The sequence below is a fragment of the Prionailurus bengalensis genome, chromosome X (genome assembly GCF_016509475.1).
Source record: "Prionailurus bengalensis isolate Pbe53 chromosome X, Fcat_Pben_1.1_paternal_pri, whole genome shotgun sequence".
In the NCBI taxonomy this organism is placed as follows: domain Eukaryota; kingdom Metazoa; phylum Chordata; class Mammalia; order Carnivora; family Felidae; genus Prionailurus; species Prionailurus bengalensis.
Genome location: NC_057361.1, coordinates 61994509 through 62012737, shown reverse-complemented (window position 1 = coordinate 62012737; position 18229 = coordinate 61994509). Strand labels below are relative to the sequence as shown.

The 18229-nt window shown below is 36.2% G+C and overlaps 1 protein-coding gene across 2 annotated transcripts in view; it reads left to right on the top strand.

Annotated features, from left to right (window-relative positions):
• The window catches only part of ZDHHC15 (zinc finger DHHC-type palmitoyltransferase 15), a 236446-nt gene extending 218549 nt beyond the window's left edge, over positions 1-17897 (top strand). The window contains exons 11-12 of one of the 2 annotated variants that reach the window (XM_043570663.1): positions 838-912; positions 13738-17897. In XM_043570663.1, the coding sequence (XP_043426598.1) occupies positions 838-884 (47 nt within the window). In that variant the 3' untranslated portion in view covers positions 885-912; positions 13738-17897. Of the gene's footprint in view, positions 1-837; positions 913-11638; positions 11851-13737 lie in introns of those variants that run through there. The other variant, XM_043570664.1, reaches the window with a different exon arrangement.
• Positions 17898-18229: the final 332 nt, after the last annotated feature.

The following is an 18229-nucleotide window of genomic DNA, read 5'->3' as shown; positions in this document are numbered from 1 at the left end:
CTGCAGCAACTATGATCTGTTTCTCCCCTGAACCATGTCTTCCCATTTTCTACCTTCTTCCATGTGTCCCCTTCTCTCCCTTTAGTTGTGTAGTTGTTCTGTCAGTCTTCAATTCTATTTCTGGTGTATTTAGGATGATTTGCTAGTTATCTAGTTGTGTTCATGGGACAAGACATGCCTAGGGTCCTCCTATTCTGCTGCCATTTTCCTTTCTCCCTTTCAACACTTTTAAATCTCAAACTGCCAGGTACATTATTATGCAAGAAGTATAAATAAAGTGATTATCTGTACATTAAGCAAGCTGATTCGGAGTGTACTCTACTCCCCCAAAATGCTCGGGTTAGGAAAAAAAACCCAAATATTTGTACCATAAATGACATTGCTTGTTAATTCCAAAGCCTCTTATTTTCTAGATACCCCATTCCTTTTTAGAAACACAGCAACACTGAAAGTACTTTAATAGTTATTTCAATTATGTACAGTGTAAAAACACGAGATAGGGTAATTTTGTGAGTAGCAAGACTCAAAGCATCCCATTAAAGCTGGATGATGTTGAGTTGCCATCACAGCTATCTAAGTCAAATACCTGCCAGTATTATAGATCAGATAATGCTTATAAATAAAATAATCTTATTTTATTGTACATCAGCCTGACTACTTTTAGAATGTGAATATCTCAACTGGTTACAAATGCTGTGGTATAACACACCAGTCCTTAAAGATCGGTAGATGTCTGCTGTCTCCGGGGATTAAACAAAAGGAAATATACTGGTGAATGAATACTCACCCATACAAGAGAAAGGGTCATTTGATCACCTTCACTTTTCAATCTTACAGATTATCCAGAAGTTTCATCATCTCTTGCTGTGGAAACAGAAACATAGAAGTTTACATATTTCCTGCATCTCTCAGGTCAGTATTCTGAAGGAGGCACATAGAGTGTTACTTGGACTGCTAAGAGGCAGTCTTGCAAGCAGTACTAGAAAAGAAATAAGTTCTTGCTCTGGTGAACAAGATGTTAAAAGCTTCACTCTTGTATTATTCACATTAAGTAGAAGTTCTATATATAATTTATAAAGCTCGACTAATAACCCTTATAAAGTGTCTCCCTTTCTGTAGACATTACATAGAATTCATGTGCATAGCACTCTATCTCCACAAATTTTTTTAAGTTGAAGTAAATACCCATTTATTTACAACTTAAAATTAACAAATGCTAACATATTTTTTAATTTGGGCTCAAATTTTTGTAGATTAAAAAAATTGTTGCAACATTTTTACAGAAAAAGCACTGATTCTAAATATTTCCTTCAAAATGAAAAGACAAACTTGTAGAAATATTTGCAAAACATATAACACACAAAATTTAACAACCTTAACTTACAAAAATCTTGCAAATAAGAAAGGAAGAAAATACAACCATTAGAAAATGGATAAACAATGCAATCATCAAATAAAAGTTAAAATGAAGAATAAACATAAAAATTGTCCAGCTTTACTAGAAATATAAATTAAATACCACAAAATATCAATTTTTGTCTACTAAAGCAGCCACTTTTAATTATTATAGTACCCAGTATTCGTAAAGACATGTTGAAACAAGTACTTTTATGTGCTGCTGATGTAAGTATAAAGTCATATGTCATTTTTATGGCAATTTAACAACATACATAAAAACCATAATATTTTCATACAATTATATCTCATAATAAATTTTTATGAATGTATTTTAATGAAATTATCAGTGATCTGCACAACTATTCATTATGATATCATAATATCAGAAAATTGGAAACAAAATGAAATATCTACCAATAGAGGACTAGTGAAATAAATTGCTACATTATTATGATGAAATAGTTTGTACCATTAAAAGTAATTTTAAAGAATAATAGAGTTATGTTAAAAAGTTGTATGAGTGCAGTTTAATTTTAACAGTATATTTGTTTTGTTTTGTTTTGTTTTTATTTTTTGAATATCAAATTTATTGTCAAATTAGTTTCCATACAACACCCAGTGCTCATCCCAAAAGGTGCCCTCCTCAATACCCATCACCCACCCTCCCCTCCCTCCTACCCCCCATCTACCCTCAGTTGTTCTCAGTTTTTAAGAGTCTCTTATGCTTTGGCTCTCTCCCTCTATAACCTCTTTTTTCTTCCTTCCACTCCCCCCTGGACTTCTGTTAAGTTTCCCAGGATCCACATAAGAGTGAAAACATATGGTATCTGTCTTTCTCTGTATGACTTATTTCACTTGGCATCACACTCTCCAGTTCCATCCACGTTGCTACAAAAGGCCATATTTCATTCTTTCTCATTGCCACATAGTATTCCATTGTGTATATAAACCACAATTTTTTTATCCATTCGTCAGTGGATGGACATTTAGGCTCTTTCCATAATTTGGCTATTGTTGAGAGTGCTGCTATAAACATTGCAGTACAATTGCCCCTATGCATCAGCACTCCTGTATCCCTTGGTTAAATTCCTAGCAGTGCTATTGCTGGGTCATAGGGTAGATCTATTTTATATTTTTTGAGGAACTTCCACACTGTTTTCCAGAGTGGCTGCACCAGTTTGCATTCCCACCAACAGTGCAAGAGGGTTCCCGTTTCTCCACATCCTCTCCAGCATCTAGAGTCTCCTGATTTGTTCATTTTAGCTACTCTGACTGGCGTGAGATGATATCTGAGTGTGGTTTTGATTTGTATTTCCCTGATGAGGAGCGACGTTGAGCATCTTTTCATGTGCCTGTTGGCCATCTGGATGTCTTCTTTAGAGAAGTGTCTATTCATGTTTTTTGCCCATTTCTTCACTGGGTTCTTTGTTTTTCGGGTGTGGAGTTTGGTGAGTTCTTTATAGATTGTGGATACTGGCCCTTTGCCTGATATGTCATTTGGAAATGTCTTTTCCCTTTCTGTCGGTTGTCTTTTAGTTTTGTTGATTGTTTCCTTTGCTGTGCAGAAGTTTTTATCTTCATGAGGTCCTAATAGTTCATTTTTGCTTTTAATTCCCTTGCCATTGGAGATATGTCAAGTAAGAAATGCTGTGGCTGAGGTCAGAGAGATTTCTCCCTACTTTCTCCTCTAGGATTTTGATGGTTTCCTGTCTCACATTCAGGTCCTTTATCCATTTTGAGTTCATTTTTGTGAATGGTGTGAGAAAGTGGTCTAGTTTCAACCTTCTGCATGTTGCTGTCTAGTTCTCCCAGCACCATTTGTTAAAGAGACTGTCTTTTTTCCATTGGATACTCTTTCCTGCTTTGTCAAAGATTAGTTGGCCATACTTTTGTGGGTCTAATTCTGGGATTCCTATTCCATTCATTGGTCTATGTGTCTGTTTTTGTGCCAATACCATGCTGTCTTGATGATTACAGCTTTGTAGTAGAGGCTAAAGTCTGGGATTGTGATGCCTCCTGCTTTGGTCTTCTTCTTCAAAATTACTTTGGCTATTCGGGGCCTTTTGTGGTTCCATATGAATTTTAGGATTGCTTGTTCTAGCTTCGAGAAGAATGCTGGTGTAATTTTGATTGGGATTGCATTGAATGTGTAGATAGCTTTGGGTAGTATTGACATTTTGACAATATGTATTCTTCCAATCCATGAGCAGGGAATGTCTTTCCATTTCTTTATATATTCTTCAATTACCTTCATAAGCCTTCTATAGTTTTCAGCATACAGATCTTTTACGTCTTTAGTTAGGTTTATTCCTAGGTATTTTATGCTTCTTAGTGCAATTGTGAATGGGATCAGTATCCTTATTTGTCTTTCTGTTGCTCCATTATTAGTGTATAAGAATGCAACTGATTTCTGTACATTGATTTTGTATCATGCGACTTTGCTGAATTCATGTATCAGTTCTAGCAGACTTTTGGTGGAGTCTATCGAATTTTCCATGTATAATATCATGTCATCTGCAAAAAGCGAAAGCTTGACTTCCTCTTTGCCAATTTTGATGCCTTTGATTTCCTTTTGTTGTCTGATTGCTGATGCTAGCACTTCCAACACTGTTAAACAACGGCGGTGAGAGTGGGCATCCCTGTCATGTTCCTGATCTCAGGGGGAAAGCTCTCAGTTTTTCCCCATTGAGGATGATGTTAGCTGTGGGCTTTTCATAAATGTCTTTGATGATGTTTAAGTAGGTTCCTTCTATCCAGACTTTCTCAAGGGTTTTTATTAAGAATGGATGCTGAATTTTGTCAAATGCTTTTTCTGCATCGATTGACAGGATCATATGGTTCTTTTCTTTTATTAATGTGATGTATCACATTGATTGATTTGCAAATGTTGAACCAGCCCTGCATCCCAGGAATGAATCCCACTTGATCATGGTGAATAATGCGTTCTATATGCTGTTGAATTCGATTTGCTAGTATCTTATTGAGAATTTTTGCATCCATATTCATCAGGGATATTGGCCTGTAGTTCTCTTTTTTTCCTGGGTCTCTGTCTGCTTTAGGAATCAAAGTAATGATAGCTTCATGCAATGAGTCTGGAAGTTTTCCCTCCAATTCTATTTTTTGGAACAGCTTGAGAAGGATAGGTATTATCTCTGCTCTAAATGTCTGGTAGAATTCCCGTGGGAAGCCATCTGGTCCTGGATCTTATTTTTTGGGAGATTTTTGATAACTGATTCAATTTCTTCGCTGGTTATGGGTCTGTTCAAGCTTTCTATTTCTTCCTGTGGGAGTTTTGGAAGTGTGTGGGTGTTAGGAATTAAGAAATAGGGTGTCCATTTCTTCCAGGTTGTCCAGTTTGTTGGCATATAATTTTTCATAGTATTCCCTGATAATTGCTTGTATCTCTGAGGGATTGGTTGTAATAATTCCATTTTCATTCATGATTTTACCTATTTGGGCCATCTTCCTTTTCTTTTTGAGACGCCTGGCAAGAGGTTTATCAATTGTGTTTATTTTTTTCAAAAAACCATCTCTTGGTTTCATTGATCTACTGTACAGTTTTTTAGATTCTATATTGTTTATTTCTGCTCTGATCTTTATTATTTCTCTTCTTCTGCTGGGTTTGGGGTGTTTTTGCTGTTCTGCTTCTATTTCCTTTAGGTGTGCTGTTAGATCTTATATTTGAGATTTTTCTTGTTTCTTGAGATAGGCCTGGATTGCAATGTATTTTCCTCTCAGGACTGCCTTCGCTGCATCCCAAAGCATTTGGATTGTTGTATTTTCATTTTTGTTTGTTTCCATATATTTTTTAATTTCTTCTCTAATTGCCTGGTTGACCCATCAGTATTTAGTAGGATGTTCTTTAACCTCCATGCTTTTGGAGGTTTTCCAGACTTTTTCCTGTGGTTGATTTCAAGCTTCATAGCATTGTGGTCTGAAAGTATGCATGGTATGATTTCAATTCTTGTATACTTATGAAGGGCTGTTTTGTGACCCAGTATGTGATCTATCTTGGAGAATGTTCCATGTGTACTCGAGAAGAAAGTATATTCTGTTGCTTTGGGATGCAGAGTTCTAAATATATGTGTCAAGTCCATCTGATCCAATGTATCATTCAGGGCCCTTGTTTCTTTATTGATCCTGTGTCTCAATGATCTATCCATTGTTGTAAGTGGAGTATTAAAGTCCCCTGCAATGACCACATTCTTATCAATAAGGTTGCTTATGTTTGTGAGTAATTGTTTTATGTATTTGGGGGCTCCTGTACTCAGCACATAGACATTTATAATTGTTAGCTCTTCCTGATGGATAGACCCTGTGATTATTATATAATGCCCTTCTTCATCTCTTGTTTCAGACTTTCATTTAAAGTCTAGTTTGTCTGATATAAGTATGACTACTCCAGCTTTCTTTTGAGTTCCAGTAGCATGATAAATAGTTCTCCATCCCCTCACTCTCCATCTGAAGGTGTTCTCAGGTCAAAAATGAGTCTCTTGTAGACAGCAAATAGATGGGTCTTATTTCTTTATCCATTCTGATACCCTATGTCTTTTGGTTGGCACATTTAGTCCATTTACATTCAGTGTTATTATAGAAAGATATGGGTTTAGAGTCATTGTGATGTCCATAGGTTTCATGCTTGTAGCGATGTCTCTGGTACTTTGTCTCACAGGATCCCCCTTAGGATCTCTTGTAGGGCTGGTTTAGTGGTGACGAATTCCTTCAGTTTTTGTTTGGGAAGAAATTTATCTCTCCTTCTATTCTGAATGACAGACTTGCTGGATAAAGGATTCTTGGCTGCATATTTTTTCTGTTTATCACATTGAAGATCTCCTGCCATTCCTTTCTGGCCTGCCAAGTTTCAGTAGAGAGATCGGTCACGAGTCTTACAAGTCTCCCTTTATATGTTAGAGAACATTTATCTCTAGCTGCTTTCAGAATTTTCTCTTCATCCTTGTATTTTGCCAGTTTGACTATGATATGTCGTGCAGAAGATTGATTCAAGTTACGTCTGAAGGGAGTTCTCTGTGCCTCTTGGATTTCAATGCCTTTTTCCTTCCCCAGATCAGGGAAGTTCTTAGCTATTATTTCTTCAAGTATACCTTCAGCACCTTTCCCTTTGTCTTCGTCTTGTGGAATCCCAATTATGTGTATATTATTATGTTTAATTGTGTTACTTAGTTCTCTAATTCTCCCCTCATTCTCCTGTATTTTTGTATCTCTCTTTCTCAGATTCCTCTTTTTCCATAATTTTATCTTCTAGTTCACCTATTCTCTCCTCTGCCTCTTCAATCTGAGCTGTGGTCGCCCCCATTTATTTTGTAGCTCATTTATAGCATTTTTTAGCTACTCCTGATTGTTTCATAGTCTCTTGATCTCTGTACTAATAGATTCTCTGCTGTCCTCTATACTTTTTTCAAGCCCAGCAATTAATTTTATGACTATTATTTTAAATTCATTTTCTTTTATATTGCTTAAATCATTTTTGATCAGTTCATTAGCTGTCGCTACTTCCTGAAGTTTCTTTTGAGGAGAATTCTTCCGTTTTGTCATTTCGGATAGTCCCTGGAGTGGTGCGGAACTGCAGGGCTCTTCCTCTGTGCTGTCTGGAGTAACTTGCGTTGGTGGGCAGGCCACAGTCAGACCTGATGTCTGCCCCCAGCCCACCGCTGGGGCCACAGTCAGACTGGTGTGTACCTTATTTTCCCCTCTCCCAGGGGCAGGACTCACTGTGGAGTGGTGTGGCCCCTGTCTGGCCTTCTTGCACACTGCCAGGCTTGTGATGCTGCTTCACTGGGATCTGGCGTATTAGCTGGGGTGGATCCGCAAGTTGCACAGGGACAGGAGGAGCAGACTTAGCTCGCTTTACCTTCAGTGGTCCGCTTTGTGAGGGTCCCTGCACCATGGAGAGGGAGGCAGACCCATCGAAGGAATGGATCCACAGAATCAGAGCATTGGGTGTTTGCGCAGTGCAAGCAAGTTGGCTGATGGGAACTGGTTCCCTTTGGGATTTTGGCTGGGGGATGGGCGAGGGAGATGGTGCTGGAGAGCACCTTTGTTTCCCGCCAAGCTGAGCTCTGTCCTCCGGGGCTCAACAACTCTCCCTCCCATTGTCCTCTAGCCCTCCCGCTCTTGGAGCAGAGCTGTTGACTTATACCATTCCAGATGTTAAGTCCCACTGGCTCTCAGAACACACTCCATCTGGCGTCTCCACTTTTGGAAGCCAGACTCGAGGGCTCTGCCTTGCCGGGTGGGCTGGCTGCCCCTCCACCACTCCAGCTCCCTCCCGCGAGTCTGTGTACTGTGCACTGCCTCTCTGCCCTTCCTACCCTCTTCCGTGGGCCTCTTGTCTATGCTTGCTCCAGAGAGTCCATTCTGCTAGTCTTCTGGCAGTTTTCTGGGGTATGTAGGCAGATGTGAGTGGAATCTAAGTGGTCAGCAGGACGTGGTGAGCCAGTGTCCTCCTACGCCACCATCTTCTTCTGTCAAATACCAAAAGTACATTTTTTATCATCTTTGTTGAGATATAATTCACAATACCATATAATTTGACCACTTTAAATGTACAATTCAGTGGTTTTTAGGATATTCATAGAGTTGCACAACCATCACCTCAATTAATTTAGAATATATAGAAACCCCATACCCTGTAGCAGTCACTCCCCATCCCTTCACTCCTTCTAAGTAACCACTAATCTACCTTTCAGTCTCTATAGATTTCATGATTTCATGGAATTATATATGTGGCCTTTGGTGAAAAAATATTTACAAATCAAATATCTGATAAGAGACTTGTATGCAGGATCTATAAAGAACATTTACAATTCTATAATATAAATAAAAATAAATTTAAAAAAAATGATAAAGGATCTGAGTAGACATTTCTCCATAAGTAAATAATCATATGAAATAAGCACATGAAAAGATGCTTAACATCACTAGCCATTAGAGGAATGCAAATCAAAACCACAATACAGCACTTAATATCCACTAGGATCCAAAAGACACATAATATTGTTGACATTTATGTGGAAAAATCACAACCCTCATACACTGCTGGTTGGAACATAAAACAGGTCAATCACTTCGGAAAACAGTTTGACAATTCTTCAAAATCTTAAACATAAAAATACCATATGGCCCAGAAATTCCAGTCCTTGTATAAAAACAAAGAGAAATGAAAGCATAGTCCACACAAAAACTTCTACATGAATGTTCACAGCAGCTATTCATAATGGCCAAGAAGTGAAAACAACCCTAGTGTCTATCTGCTGATAAATAGGTAATAAAATGTGGTATATCCATGCAATGGAATACTATTTGGCAACCAAAAGAATAGATGCTATAACATGGATGAACCTTGAAAACATTATAAAATTACATTTTAAATTTTAATTTAAAACTTTTCAGTATTAAAGTGTATCTATGTATGTAGAAAAACACTGAAAGAAAATATAACATAAGTAAAAATTAAAATTTTAGATTGTTACTCCTTTCTCTATCTTGCTTTGACTGGATAGAGCTTCAACTTTTCTGTTGCCAATATATTTTTTGAAGTATAGTTCAAGTACAGTATTATACTATTTCAGGTGTATGATACAATTGTATATATTACTCAGTGCTCATTAAGATAAGTTGTGCTCATTAAGACAACCTTCCCTCTGGCAACCACTTATTTGTTCTTTGTCTTTAAGAGTCTGGGTTTTTTTGTTCATCTTCTTTGTTCATTTTGTTGTTTCTTAAATTCCACATATGGTGAAATCATATGGTATTTGTCTTTCCTGTCTGACTTATTTCACTTAGCATCATACCCTCTAGGCCCAACCAAGTTGTTGCAAATGGTATTTCTTGCCAATATTCTTATCTCCCTATCTGCATTGCCTCAGCCAGAAAAAAAAAAATCCAGATTCAATCTGTCTGCCTTCTCAATTCCTATAGTCAGGCTGCTGAGAACTACAAAAATAACAAAACCGATTATAAATATTGATTGCAACTTATTACAAATAACACAACTGAAATTATTTGTGGTCTCCAGCCTAAGCTTGCTTGAAAAATCGTCACTACTTACCTACTTACCAGTAGTTCTTTCCTTTATTAACCACAACTTCATTCAGTCTCTCATATCAATGCTATCCCGTATCATAATGAAAGTCCTAACACATGCAATAAGGCTAGAAAAAGATATAAGGCCACTCTGGAAAAGAAAAATAAAACTATCCTGATTTACAGATGACATGATTGTCTACATAGATAATTCAAAGAATCTACAAAAACTCTGAGAACTAAATAAGTGAGTTTAGCAAGTTTACAACACACAAGATCAACACAAACACCTGTTGTGTTTCTATATACTAGCAATGCACAATTGGGAAACCAAAATTAAAAACACAATACCACTTACAATAACTCCAAAACTTAAAGAGCTAGATGTCAATCTAACAAATAATATACAAGATCTGTATGCTGAAACCTACAAAATACTGATGAAAAAAACCAAAGAAGTCCTAAATAAATGAAGAGACATACTATGATCATGGGTCAGAATACTCAGTATAGTTAAGATTTCAGTGGTCCCCAAATTTGTAGACAGGTTTAATGCAATCCCAATTAAAAATGTAGCAGAATTTTTGTAAGTATAGACAAGCTGATTCTAAAATTTACATGGAAAAGTAAGGGAACTACTATAGCCAAAAATTTTCTGAAAAAGAAAATCAAAGTCAGAAGACAAAAATCTGTCCAATTTTAAGATATACTATAATTCTACAGTAGTCAAGATGATGTGGTATTGGCAAAAGGATAGACCCATAAACCAATGGAACAAAATAAAAAGTAAAATTCTGAGATAGACCCACATAAAGGTGATCTATTGGTTTTTACACAAAGATGTAACCATAATTCACTGGAGAAAATACAGTTTTTCAATAAATGGTGCTAGAACATCTGGACATCACTACGACATGTATGCTTCACAACATATAAAAAATTAACTCAAAAATAGATCCTATACCTAATGTCAGATGTAAGACTATAAAACTCTTAGAACATAGGAGAAAATCTTTGTCACTTTGAGTTAGGCAAAGTTCTTATATATGACATCAAAAGTAAAACACATAAAATAAAAATGTACAAATTATACTTGAACAAAATTTTAAATGTTTTCTCAAAAGAACACTGTTAAGAGAATAAAAAGATAAGCCACTGGCTGGGAGAAAGTATTTGCAAAACATGCATCTGATAAAGGACTTATATCCAGAATATCTAAAGTGCTCTAACAGCTCAAAGATAAAAAAAAAAAAAAACGTAATAAAAATGGGCAAAAGGTTTGAATGGATGCTTCACCAAAAAAGTGGAAATGAGTACAAGAAAAGATGCTCAATATCACTAGCCATGAGGAAAATGCAGATTAAAAGTATGAGGAGATTCCTTTACACTCATTCTGGAATGGGTAAAACAATTTTTTTTAATGGTGATAATTCTAAGTATTGACAAGAATGCAGAACAATTGGAATTCTCATATATTTCTGGTGGGAATGCACAATATCTCAGGCACTCTGGAAAACAGTTTGGCAGTTTGTTATAAAGTTTCTTATAAATTTAAATATACTTTTACCATATGACCCAGTAATCCCACTCTTGAATATTTCCTCTAGAATAATAAAACCTGTGTTCACTCAAAATTTGTATATGAATATAACAGCTGTATTCTATCTTAGATGGTGGTTACAAGATTCTACACATGTATAAAAGCTCACAGTACACCAAACCAAAGTTCATTTTACTTTATTTAAATTTAAAAATTAAAAAAATAAAGCAAAAAAACAAACTTCTGTTATACTTCTCTCAACTTCCTGTACCTTCTTTCCTTTCCCACTACCACCAAAGGTCTGCTTCTTAAAATAATATCTTCCAAACTTGGCTATTTTTTTTTCCTGACCATCACATTAATATACTCATTCCTTAGGAAATCTATCCATTCTCTGGCTAAAGAGTGTGTGTATATTATATATATCTATAGATAGATAGATAGCGTCTCCCACACAAGATTGTAAGCTGCTTGAGGGCAAGGACTATGTATTGTTCACATTTTAGTGCCAGTCCTTAAGACAGTGCCTGGCACATAGTGTTGTGAAAATCAAGGTTAAAAAATATCTATATATCTATAGATATATAAAGATATATGCATATATACACACTGTATGTACACACTCACAAACACATAATTACTATGTTTCTCACCCAGGATTCTTTCCTGAACTCCAGACCTGAATAACCAAGTGCTTTTCAACTTCACCCACCCAAAAACCTATTTCCTGTTTTGTTCCCACTCCATCTCCTACCCACATCCAATTAATCACCAAGGTATGTTGACTGTGTTTCCTAAATATTTCTGGAAGCTGTGCATTTTCCTCTATCCTGATTACCATGACCCCAGATCATGTGTCCACCTGTGTTGCTGCAGTAGCCTCTTAATTTGTTTCCCCACCTCCAGTCTTGCCCCTCATCCAATCCATTCTCCATATTGCAACTGGAATGATGTAAAAACTTTGTGTAATGACTCTTTCATTGGCCTCAGCACAGTGTGAACTCCTTAACACAGTTTACAAACCCTTCCATGATCTGGCCACTGTTCATCTCTCAAGGTTCCTTCCATAATTTTCAACTCCAAACATTCCATTATTGGAATGCTTTCTCAGCAGCCTCCCCCCTTCCCCACTCCAGTCTCCTCATCTGCCTATATAATATTTATTTTTTCAGGTTTCAGCTTCCACACCATTTACTCAGGGTATGTCACTGACCTACATAGCTAAGTTCTATGTCCCTTCTGGATGCTACCATAATAACACTATGAGAACACTTTTATTCTGTGTTGTAATAATCTACTTACTTGTCTGTCTTCCACACTAGATTGTAAGCTCCTTGAGGGCAAGGACTATGTCTTGTTCACATTTTAGTGCCAGTCCCTAAAACAGTCCCTGGCACATATTAAGTATTCAATAAATATCTGTAGAATGAATGATAAGGAGGGAGAATGAAAAACAGGCTCTGAGATTATAGGTCCTTGTTTTTCTTTATTTTCTATATTTTCCAATTATTCTATGATGAATAGGAATTGCTTTTATATTAAAAACTCATTACAATTAATTTTATGGGTGCCTGGGTAGCTTAGTCAGTTAAGCTTCCAGCTTTGGCTTAGGTCAGGATCTCACGGTTCGTGAGTTCCAGCCCCGCCTGGGGCTCTGTGCTGACAGCTTGGAGCCTGGAGCCTGCTTCAGGTTCTGTGTTCCCTTCTCTCTCTGCTCCTCCCCCGAAAACACTCTGTCTCTCAAAAATAAACATTAAAAAAAGTTTATTAAGCATATTTACAACAAAAAGAGAAAAAACTATGAAGAAAATTAAAATCACCTATAATTCCACCACCTAAAGATAAGTCATGTAAACATTTTGTTGTATCTCTTGCAGTATTTTCTACGAATGAATTTTTTAAACATTGAGATCATACTGTGAGTTTTGAATTCTTCGTTTTTCATTAATGTCAAAAGTAACTTCCCATTATATCAAGTTATTATTTATTTAATCAATTTTATGCTTTCCAACATTAAGATTTTATGATTTTTCACTATTATGAATAAAGCCATCAATATTTCATTGAACGTTAATCTTTTTTCTCATTTATAATCATTTTCTTAGAATAGAATCTTAGAAGCAAAACTACTGGTATGAACTTAATTTTAAAACTCTTAAAATATATGGCTTGTTTTCCAGAAATCTTATACTAATAATAGCTACTTCAGGAACCTTATACTAACAATAGTTACTTCAGTGCCTACTATATGCCAGACTTTGTTAGGTAGATTTTATTGTGTTGATTTTACAGATGAAGAAACTAAGGTCCATTTATGTTATTTGTCCAGAGTCACAGAGATAACGAGTTTCAAAGCTAGAGTTCAGATTCAGAATTGTCCACTTTCAAAGCTTATTTTCATGTGAATTTCAAAAAAAAACACATTTTTGTGTCATCAGTTATATATTTACTTGAGAAAATGTGGAAAATACAAGTAGAAAGTAATGAAAATAAAAATAAATTACCCATGAACCCACCACTTTGAACAATCTAGTATATTTTCTCAGTCTTTTTTTCCAGGTACAACTTTTGGGTTAAAAATAATTATTACATTATTATATGATTTTTCATCCTGCTCTTTTCACTTAACATTTTTCGGTGCTGACCCATATGTTTCATAAACATAATTTTAATGATTGCATATTCTCAATGGATATTACCATGTAGATATTTACAGTTGTTCAGCTCACCTGTGAATTTCTTTTTTTCATCCCCAGGACCCTCCATCTCCCATGAGGCTTACAGAATTCAATGTTGGGAACCATTTTAATCTTCAAAATAAGTCACCATTGTGGATTGAAAGCTTCACAATTTAAAAGCATTCCATCAAATATTTGCTGTGCAGATAGATGTTTCAGGACTTTACAAGCTATTTAATTTACTAACTGAACCCATTGATCTGGTAGCAATTAATTCAAGACAGTCTTCCTCTCTTTCTTCATTTCCCCTCCCCAATCTGTAAAAACCTGAATGTAACATATATACCTTCCCAGAGACTCTTGTTATTTCTCTTGTCGGGTAAAGAGGAATTCAAAAGACTTCCATGGAGTCTTTCACTCCCCTGGAAAGACTGTTAATTATCTTTATAGGGTCTTTGTGGTATTGAGGGGAATCAGATATGTTTGCTGCTTGTGTGCCTGTGCATTTATAAGCATGCATATGTGCAGCATATTTACACAAAATTCTGCTGTGTGTTATGAAAATCAAGGTTAAAAAATCCAAGGTTTTTATTCAACTCTGCGTTTTTCCCTAAATAGCAATTTAAATATTTGCTGGGCTGTGAAAACCATCCGTATATCACGCATGTAAAATTCAAGAGGCAGATTCAACACCCCATAATCAAGGTCCTTAATTGGGAATTGAACAATGCAAAGCCTGTTCTCTGTCATAAATGTGTAATGTTCCTGAAAGCACCACAACTAATAGAGAAGATCAGATCTCCACTTTATTAAATAAACATAAGTGTTTTAAAGACTTTTAATGTCAGGCTTTGGTAAAATTCTCCAGTTACTTTTATTATTTTCTCTGATACCTAGCTTTTTTTGCCTATATTAATTGTTCTTATGATGAAAGAAAAACCATAACCCTAAGTTATGGACCATAGGTTTTGTTAGGGGCTTAAAGATAATTTTCAGGTTTAATTACAAAACTGTTCATAAGGTAAGGCTTCAAAGTTGAAATTAGCCTAAGGATTAGCACTAAAGATCTTTGTTTTCACAGCAGGGGTTAGTGTACAGACAATGATAACCCATAGTAATATGCCAATACTTTCTTTTCCTTTTTTTTCCTTTTTTTTTCCTTGTTGTAGCTTCAGTGGTAGCTCAGCCATTAAGATAGCTTACATTCATTTTCCCATTTATTTATAATCAACCTTTCTTTTAGTCCTAGTGCCCAAATCAATGAGTATGAACACTAATGCTGCTTCTTTATAATAATACCTAAGAACATTGATGGTTTTCATTTCTCAGCCAGTGTTCTTGTGCCCAGCTACTGACAACAGAAGTCCCAACTCTTGCAGAGATTAGTGGGAATTAGAGGCATCTTACAGATACCAAGGAGTTAAGCTCCTATAAGTACATTAGGTTTACTAAATTATGCCCCCTAAAACCTTTTTGAGTAAAAGAAAATTTGCCTACTACAAACCATTTGATGTTCAAACTCCAGTGGAGGTGAGAAGGTGAGCAATTTAGCTACTTAAAGAAAAAAAAACTTGTTCATTTAGATCCTCTAGGTAATTTTGGTCGAGGTAAGACTTTTAGCATAAATTAAATGGATTGTGGCCAGCATTTCATTTGAAAGAATACTATACATGACAAAATCTATTAGGGCCAGGGAATGTTTCTCAAACTCAGATGCTAAGAAGCAACCTAGAAGACTATACACACTAGGTTTCACAATGACCTCATGTATGGGAAGCTTTTCCCCCCTTTCTTTCTTCCTCCAAAACACTCTCTTGTTTAGGTTTTTCTTGAAAGTTTATTTGGCCATTCACATGGTCTTATGATGGACAAACCTTGCCTTTTATTGATATAGTAATGCACCTTTCTCTAAAGATAGTCCATTATTTACTCCACAGTCAGTGGGCTTCGAAGAGGTCTCTCTCTTTCCCATCATCTTCTGCCAAGGTTTAGGCAGGGTAGCTTCTATGATTCAAAGTCAGGAAAGAATCGACCATTTCTTTGATGCATAGAGTGTATCAGAGTTTGGCACTGATAGAAATCAGGTCATAAAAGATAGTATCAAGAAATTATAGGGAAGTACTGGAAGGAAGAGTAAAGCTCAGGAGAGCTATAATGCAAAGCTGACTTAAACCATCTTCAAAGGGCCAAATAAATAAGAGTTTTAAGTAGGGGGGCTTGGAGAAATAAATCCTATTCCTATCTCAGCACCTTTATTCCACTAGCTTATAGACTCTAATAATACCCCTATCCATAGATCATTGAGTATTGCCTACCGTACATATGCACTCCCCCTCATTGATTGACTATTGATTGACAGAGAGATCAACCTAATAATTAGTATATCTTGATCTGGCTCTGTTGCTTGTTTTCCTTGAGGCCCTGTCAAATAACCTCTGTGGGATCTCATTCCCCAATTTTTTGGTACCCATATTCCACATTTGCAAAATTAAGATACTCATTATTAGGATCCTAAAACTGCTAAAGGTGCTATGTAACTCCCTAGTGCTCTTATATAAGTCTTTCATTGAAGGACTGGGATGAAAACTTGAACCATAACTAACCTAACCAGTGTGCTCCATTCTTTCTTCCATGCTCTCATTGCTGACTTGTTCTTGCAGAGTTTAGAATACTTTATTAAAGTTCTTCAATTCATTCTAACAATGTCCTTGGAATAGAAATTATTTTACCCATGGCACATCTAGGAAAATTAAGGCCAAAAAAAAAATGAAGTGGCCTCCAAAAGCACATAGCTGTCTGGGACAGAACTCAGTTATCATGTCCAGTGAATGTTAGACTCACTTGGCTTCCCAGTACTGCAATTACCATGGAACAGCTTAGAACACTGAGATAAATTAGGGCAGGATCACATTTCAGAAAATTTCCACTTTGTCCAACATCTAAAAGTATGCAATTAAATAACTCTTATTTTCTATGTGATATAAATGTTATATATGTCTCTTTCCCACATTGGTCCCATGTAACTCACATATTTCACACTATGTGACATCAGCCAGTGCCATTATCTCCTCTGGCACCCATAGAGCCCAATCTCAGGGCTGTCTTTGCCAGAGAAAAGAATGTGCTTCCCCATGTTTATGCCAAATTGCACAAAGTGTAGACATTGAGGTTAATGGAGATTTAAGCACAATCCCAAGCAGGTATGTTTTAAGAATATTGAATGTACATTATTGTGACATGCACCTGAAATGTAACATGGTCTAAATTCATAGGAATGTAACAGTCATGCAAAGCTTATCCCTTTTACCTCTCATCACACATATATATCTACTACATACATGTGTGCACACATATACGCACACTACATGCTTCCCTCAAAGTAGGCTGCTTGGTCATCAGGTGCAAATACTTTAAAGGAATGATTCTTTGTCCTCTCCTTTTAGAAAAAAGTCCAACAGCCACTTCAAGTGAAGAACACTCCATTTATACATTCTAAAACTTCTACTTCCAGAGTAGCTATGATATTCAGTTGGTGCAAAAGACAAGATTGTTAAACCCTTTCACAAGTCCTATGTTCTTAGAAAATTTATGAGTTCCATGTAATCAGTAGGAAATGGTTTATGAGGCATGGTACATCTGCATTTCTTTAACCTTTGCTGTAATGTACCATATTAAGTTGTAGTCTTTTGCATGCAGGTTTTATGTAATATAATAATGAATGGGTGACTCCTAAGAGCATGCAACCAACAACTATTTGCTTTCCCAAAAGGGCTAGGACTGTGTCCTGCAGTGTTTAAAACTATTACATTTGTTCTTTGTAGCAGAGTGGTATGTGGCCATCAGCAGAATGAGTTAAGATGGACAATGAGTGCAATATATCAGGAAACAGATTTTTTGTAGGGAATGACAGTAAAGGCAAAAAAAAAAAAAAAAGGTAAGATGTATTCAAGGAATAATTGCTGTCACCCTGCTGGATAAATCAGCAAAGAGACACAGCATGAAAGCTGGTACTTAGTCTTGGTAATATATGAAATATATTGGAGAGCCAGAAAAAGAAAGGCACTGGGGCTCTAACAGTTAAGCTCAACTTGCCAATTTGCTACAAATCCTTTTTTTCCACTAATCTGCTCAAAGTTATTGTATACAGTATTCTCTAAATCACGTGTCTTGCTACAGAAATATCCACAAATACTAAGTTTTATCTTCCTATGTCCTTTATTAAAAGCATATGCATAAAATTGTTGTTTCTTTTGTATATTATAGTTTTGTTAAACAACGTTGGCAAAGCTTAAAATTCCAGACAACTTTGATGGAAATTTCTATACATATGATTTCATGGGGCTGTAGTAGAGTTTATTCACTCCCAGGTTTATTGGTATGTGTGTTATGTAGACTCTTCTGTAACATATCTACTGAAGAGCCCCCAACCCTGTGCTCAGTATTTCTTATGCACCTACATGGATGTGAGTTAGGAAATTACCAGCAATGGTTTTTAGGTAGAAAGCTGACTAGTCTAATGGCACTTCATCATGTTTGGTCTCTGCTCAGCCTCACATCTTTTGTCTTTCCC